This window comes from Nothobranchius furzeri, chromosome 12 (assembly GCF_043380555.1).
Source record: "Nothobranchius furzeri strain GRZ-AD chromosome 12, NfurGRZ-RIMD1, whole genome shotgun sequence".
Classification (NCBI taxonomy): domain Eukaryota; kingdom Metazoa; phylum Chordata; class Actinopteri; order Cyprinodontiformes; family Nothobranchiidae; genus Nothobranchius; species Nothobranchius furzeri.
In genome coordinates this window covers 26,737,084-26,744,382 of record NC_091752.1, presented here as the reverse complement: position 1 = coordinate 26,744,382, position 7,299 = coordinate 26,737,084, and the positions used below count along the sequence as shown (strand labels likewise).

At 38.0% G+C, this 7,299-nt stretch overlaps 1 protein-coding gene across 1 annotated transcript; it reads left to right on the top strand.

Annotated features, from left to right (window-relative positions):
• Positions 1 to 2,009: 2,009 nt before the first annotated feature.
• On the top strand, positions 2,010 to 5,505 carry vip (vasoactive intestinal peptide). Its single transcript, XM_015944681.3, has 6 exons — positions 2,010 to 2,139; positions 2,822 to 2,926; positions 3,263 to 3,367; positions 4,040 to 4,165; positions 4,284 to 4,395; positions 4,781 to 5,505. Coding segments are annotated over exons 1-6 (459 nt in total). The 5' UTR covers positions 2,010 to 2,137; the 3' UTR covers positions 4,790 to 5,505.
• The last annotated feature ends 1,794 nt before the right edge of the window (positions 5,506 to 7,299 follow it).

Sequence of the window (7,299 nt, the reverse complement as noted above, 5' to 3'; positions counted from 1 at the left end):
CGTGATGCAGCAGGATACGAGATAGCGCCAAACACCAGTCACCGTTTTCTTGGTCCAAACGTCTTTTGTTGTCCGTGACTTCAAATGGTGTTTTTCTTGTCGGGACTCTGGTAATTTGCCCTAAAGTTGAAGTGGTAGCAGCAGGGTGTTTCTCCTTCTCTGACATTATTGAGCAGAGAATCTCTCGCACCAGTGGTGTTCTGATGTTAAATACACAAGTGTGTTATGAGTGGAGGACCCAGAGAAGCGCAGCGGTTCAGCTAGACCAACAACCGGATGGTCCAAAAGTTTCTTTCGAAACGTGTTATTGGCGGAGGTTTTTAGACAAATGCGAGAGAACCACTTTTTTTTATTCCAACAGTACATTTATTTACTATGTTAGATTGTTATTAAGAGGCATAAAAATGTTTTAAGCGCATTTGTTCTCCAAATTTGTCAGCTTTAAAGCTTCTCATATGATTCTGTAGCGTTTTATATTTCTGCTGCTAAACTTCCAATTAAACACATTTGACCCTAAAGCCTCTAAAATAATTCTGTGCATGCTCCCTTTGCACAAAATGTATCATGTAATGTAAATTTATATCTGTTGTTGGTACACTGACTTACCTACTCAAATGTGGTTATGTGTGTGCATGCAGTGTCTATTTATACTGTATTTTAAAGGGACACGTTGCAACTTTTTCATATTTTTAAATAATTGTCTTGAGCCAGTATGTCCTAAAATAACATTTACAGGGTTAAATATAGCTCTTATTGCCCCCTGTGGCCACAAATTTCCACATTGAGCTGACATACCTAGCGCTGCAGTCTGGTTCCAGTATGTTTCCTGCATGTTTTACATCATGAACACAGCTATGTTTTGTTTCGTGATGAATCACTCCTGTAGGCACTAATGAAGGCTGGGGAGACATTTCAGCTATTAGATTAAGGTGTTAAAAAGACGAATGCACAGCGAGGAGACAGGTTTTGTTTTCAGTTCTACAAATGGACCCTAGGGGGTGCTAAAAACAAACCAAAACTGATTAGTTCCCCTTTAAGGAATTACTATTCATTCGAGGAAAGAAATTGTTTTGGGATTTTGGGACAAACTGGATGAACTTCTTTCTTGCCCCTTATGAATACTTTTTATTTTGAATGACAAAGAATCTTAATAATTTTTGGAAATTTAATGTTTTTAAACGATAGGGTTCCACAAGAGTTCTACAGCCCCCAAGGAGCTCCACAACACAAACAATCATTTACCCATTGAAGACGAGCTATGGTGTACCCACAGCTGCCCTTGGGTGCAGAGATGCGAGGCCTGCACGCTGGCGCCACCGGTCCCTCCAATCACCAACGGGCAAGGCAGGATAAGTGTCTTGCCCAAGGACACAACAGCAGCATTATCTGGTGGCCGGGATCGAACCTGCAACCTTCCAATTACTAGAATACCCACTCTACCTCCTGAGCTACCTGTTTCAACATGATTTTTCCTGGTATTTGATGTGTTGGAATTCTGTTTCAAATAAAACAAAAGTCCCAGAACTAAAACGGAGGAATCATGTTTTATGACTGTTCGAGAAAATGATCAACAGACATGACGTTTTGTGTCTATAATGTCTTAAGATTGTCCTCTTTTCAGAATTAAACAAAAACTGAATAACTGAATGTGTTGGATGTAAACATTTAGACTGTTATATTTTAGGTTCATCAGATAGAAGACATCATATTTTTGGTCCTTGAAGCACACATCTGTTATTTATAACTTCTGAACTTTCAAGTTCAGCGTTTCAGCTCGATCCTTCAAATCCACCACCACCTTGCCCCTGGAGAACTGATCAGATGAGTCAAACCTGGTGCGTGTGCGTCCGCTCTTTTCCCTCCAATTAATTAGAAGAAACTGTGTAAAACGTCCGACCTATCTCACCACAGGCCTCTTTAGTTCCGACCGTGACAGGACCGATGACGGAAGCAGTGACCCTCTGACGTGTCCCCTCCTGCACTGTGAGAATCATCCAGGTGTATAAAACGGGAGCAGAGCTGAAGGCGAGCAGGAACGCATCGGATCCGCTGTGTGGACGTACAGCAGCTGTTCAGGTTCGAGACTTTGAGCAGAGGAGGGGAAGAAAACCAAAGAACACAACTTCCTTCAGAGCTCATGTGAGGCGTTCATTTAAAATGTTCTAGATTTGTTGGTATTTTTATTTTTATGTGCGTCTATCTCCTGTTTTGTTAATTAGACACATTACATTACACTTTGTTTATAATGACGACAGAGAGGCTCTTCTGTGATTTCCTCAAGCTGACTCGTTGCTGTTGACTGCGTAATTGCGCATTGAAATTTGCGACTTGCTTTTGTTGTTTAGCATTGATCAGATACAGTTTTTCTTTAAGATTGCGTGAATTTTAAAACGTTACACGCCAAATACCGATCAAATTTGCCAACTTTAGCATTTTGGTACATTTCCAGCCTTCTTTGAAGCATTTCAGGTGAAGTTGTGACTTTTGTCAAAATTACACCGAAGAACAAACTCTTCAAGTGAAAAACGGCTCAACACGTTGCTTCGTGGTTTATATTTGCGTAATGGAGTAAGTCTTTGTCGAGCCGTGCGTAATTACGCACGGGATTCTCTTGACTTAATCTCGTCTACTTTTCAAATTAAACATTTAAAGACATTTTTATGAAAACATTTTATGCAAAGGCTTTCAATGCAGAAAAAGGATGCCACATTATTGTGTTTACTCTATAAATTACATTCAGTTGTGAATCTGACGATAATGGAGCGTTTTTGGTCTCTATGTTATTGTTGCAGCCAGAATAACTTTCTTCGTTTCTTTTCAGGTGTAAAGTGATGTTCCAAAGAAGCGGTCCCCAGATGCTTCTCCTTATAGCCCTGTGCAGTGTGTTATACTCCCGGACTCTAAGTCTACCGTACACATCAATGAGGTGAGCGCGAGATGAGCAGATATTTGAGATGGTTTCCTTCTGGAAACACGATCAGGTTCACTCATAGACGGTCAGAAATCATTTGGCAGTCTTGTCTAGCAGCTATAAGCAGAAGATGAAAAAATGCGTTAAACGAAGTTAAAAAATACCAATTACCATCAACTTAACGTCTCATTAAAACATTTGAAATCACTTTAATATGCATTTTTTGGGGATTTGTTTAATTATTTTCCGCATTTAAATTCATAATTCCATTCGCGCAATTGCGCGCAGGGGCGCAAATAAGCAGAGTTGTTGCGCTTCTCGTTCCCAAACGTTTGATATGATTCTGTGCAGACCGACGAGACACGCAGACGGTCTGTTCACCAGCGGATACAGCAAACTCCTGGGACAGCTATCAGCGAGGAGATACCTGGAGTCTCTGATCGGGAAGCGGGTCAGGTAGGGACGGAGAGCGGTGCACACGAACCAAAACATTTCGAGTAGAGCCCAGTATAGCCTCCATCGAAAAAACATTAGGCAAACACACAATAAAATAAAGTAAACAAAAGGCAATAAAACTTTAAGAATTTTTCATAGCAGAAAAATGGTTACATGACTTATGGGTTTACTGGGTTTAAACAAATACATCCTTTGTTTAAAAGACATTATAAACCGAACTTTAAATAATTTAAAGAAGTGAAGAGGCAAAAGCTGTATTCACAGATTAAACCAAAAACATCCATCTCCTTCTCCCCAGAAATGACCTTTTTCATCATTTTCATTGAGAAATTTTTGCTCAAATTTATTCTGTTTCTGCTTTAAAAGTAAATTATGACATAAAAAATTAATCATAATTTTAGTTTAACCACTTTACCAAAAAAACACCATTGTTATCCATTATTGAACACCAGAAATCCAACTGACATTTTAAAATGAAAAGATCTGACCTGCTTGATGATGCATTTCATAATTGGCAAAACCCTTTAAAGGTTAATGAATGCCATTACACACACACACACACACACACACACACACACACACACACACACACACACACACACACTGACTTGGTACATAAATCTGCTTCTCTCAGAATTGTTGTGTCACTCTGAGTTAATCTCTTCTGTTCAGTGATGACCTGATGGATGAGCCGGTGAAGCGCCACTCAGACGCCATCTTCACAGACAACTACAGCCGCTTCCGCAAACAGATGGCTGTCAAAAAGTACCTCAACTCTGTCCTAACAGGGAAAAGAAGGTAAGAGCCACAGTGCATTTTTAGAGTTAGAGTGAGAGTAATTCATTTTGACAGCAAATAGACAAAAAATAAAAAGCAACACAAAGAAATAATGAAAAATTTTTCCCAATAAAAATAGCCTAGAAGACCCAGGAACCAGTGAGCCAGAGGAGTCCAGGGACGAACCGAACACGTTTCAGGAGAGTTATGACGACATCAATGTAGACCACCTCCTAAACAAACTTCAGCTGGTGAGTTTTAAGAGTTTATTGCACTTTTATACAATCTCGTTTAATTACCCAAAACAAACAGAGTTGATCTGAGGGTTGAAAAATATCAAGAATATAACCTAAATGTGTGCAGAGGACTTATTTTCATTCTGTTGAATACTTTAGCAATAAAAGCATCACACATCGCCAGATGTCTGTAGATGTTGTCCTGACAGCAGACTTGTCATTTATGGCAGTTAGAAGCTGAATCCTACTACCAAAAACCACAATGCTAACAATATCCTAAAAGCAGTAAAAATGTAAAAAAAAAAAAAAAAAAAAAAAAAAAATCAAAGTTACTAAAATATGATTGTAGTTTCCAGTTTTTCCAATTCAGTAACCATTGTCTTTTTATTTTTGTTTGCAGCCACTTTGAGGAGAGGTCCGCACTTGACTATATACCTCATCCTATAAAAAAAGCTCTTTGTAAAGAAATAATACACACCTGGTATTAATCCAAAGGATGCTCCAAATCAGATCAACCAACGACAAGGTGTTTTCCAGTGTGGTGATTTATCTATCCATCTCCACATGCTCACACTGTATTATATTTAAACAATAACAAAAGACTCTTCTGGCTGAGTTTATGTGCAGGCACGGCGGGCAAACGGCAACAGGAAATTTAACAGAAGGATTATGTTTGTTGTTTATGTTATATTATTGAGTTATGATTTATTTTCTGCATTTAAAATAAAAACAAGCCCTGGTAGACTTCAGGTTCAACCAGGGAGTCACAAATGACTTTAATTTCATATTTAACTCAATTCAAATGGAACAACTTCTCCTAATCGTTGATTTGCTTCATTTTATTATGAGATTTATTTCCCCCTTTCAACAAGTCTAAACTACCTTTCAGTGGATGAAAACATAACCGTAACGGTGATTTTTGTTGAAATGTTCACTGTGTAAAATAAAACGTTCCCTTGTTGGAGCAAATCTAAGCTCCGCTGGGCAAATTTATGGTAAAGTATAGCTTGTAAATGCTCATCTGAATGTAATTTTGTTTGGTATGTTTAAACTCTGAATCTGAACTTTGAATCGACTAATTAGGTCAGGAGCCTTTAGTGAAAATTCTGTAATAAGAATAAAATTTCTGCTCCAATAAAATAATTTCTATTGGATTTCAGTGAGAACATTAACCCTCTGGAGGCAGGCGTTGCAGATGTGCAACGTTAAAACCTACCTACCTGGTTACTCCACATACGTGGAGCATTTTTAAACTCAGAAGCACCCCTGAAGGACTTAGTTGTTCGTCCTTTTATCAAAACTTGAGCCTGAGAGAATTAAATGAAAAAAAAAAATTTCATTGCTTTATTTGTTTTTAGTCTTTCTATAAATCATCAAATTAATTCTGTTTTTTTTTCAATAATTATGAAAAATCCCATTTTATTTGTTTGTTTTATTGCTGGGGCTCACAATGTTATGATTGTGAAGTGTTTTGTGATTATAATGAATAAAAGACAACTGTATGGGAAGAGGAAATCATGATGAAAGAACACAGATGCATTTAATCACTTTCTATGTAGGTCAACACTGTTTTATCTGTGCATAGCGCTGCCTTTAGCACATTTAGTGATGTTCACCACTGACCAAATAAAAGATGTGGGTTTATTTTTCAAAGCTGAGTTGTCTCGTCTGGCTGATTGTGTGATGGTCATCAGAAGCTTTTTCTACAACTTACAACACAGTTTGACAGTTTTCACTGGTTGAACTGCTTACACTGGTGTTCCCGGGTCAGCTGATGTAAGTGAAACAACTGTCACATTAAAGATGAAAACACACTGGGACATTTGAGTAAAATGGCTTTAATGTTTCCTCTCGGCTGACGTGAAGTTCAGTGATTATGACATTAAAGTGAATGATGCAGTTTCTTATTTATGCAACATCCCAACACATAAACTATCCAGGTTTTTTGGTTAACTTTGGTTTAGGATGCTATTACAATTTTGGAAACTAAAGTATTTGTCCCTACCTGCTGAACAAAACCCGATTTAAAGCATATTTAAACAGTGAGAATAATGATTCTGATTGCATTCCCATGATTTATTCATTCATCCATTTATTTAAGTTTGAATTTATCTAAAACACAGAAAGCAATTTGGTCAAACTACTGTAATTGACACTTATACTCCTGTACACATGGACTAAGTTTCTTGTATTAGTTTAGATTATTTTTATTTGTTAATATTTAGGGAACTTTATTTTCATGTTTTTTTATTTTATTAATTATCTATTTTACATAAATTATATTTAGTTTTAAAGGTGTGGTTGACTCCTTGCAATGCAGTAGTTGTAGTTGTAGTGGTATGAATGCCTTGTAAGTCGTAATCTGGGGGGGAGGGGGGGGGGAGCACCGGTGCATCATTTCCAGGAACTAGAAGTGAACCACATCACAGCTGAGCTTCAGACAGATTTGGAGTCTTATTTCCTGATATTTAGACATCTCGCCTCAGATTGGAAAACAGAAACACAACTCTACCACTGACTCCAACATTGATGGAGTTGGAGGGCCTGGATGAGTTCTGCTGTGGAGTTGCTAATGCTAACGGTTAGTTTCTACTAGTCGAGACATAGACATTTAGGTAGATGCCCCATGGACTGGCGCTGACAATCGGTGCTGCTGTAGTGGCCGGCTGCCATTTTAGATGGGTCTCCAGTGCATTCATTTCTGCTGAGGAAGGTGCTTACACAACTAAAATACACACTTTATCAAGCTTTTTCACAAACTCAGACACATGGTATGGCATGACAATTAAATTATACACAATACAAAAGCATAATCTTTGGTCTCAGAAATTAAAACGAAAGATGTAGTTAAACTGGCAGTGTGTAATTTCCCTAGTGATAGGGGGCAGTACATATCCAAATGATTGGAAGCAAGCCTTA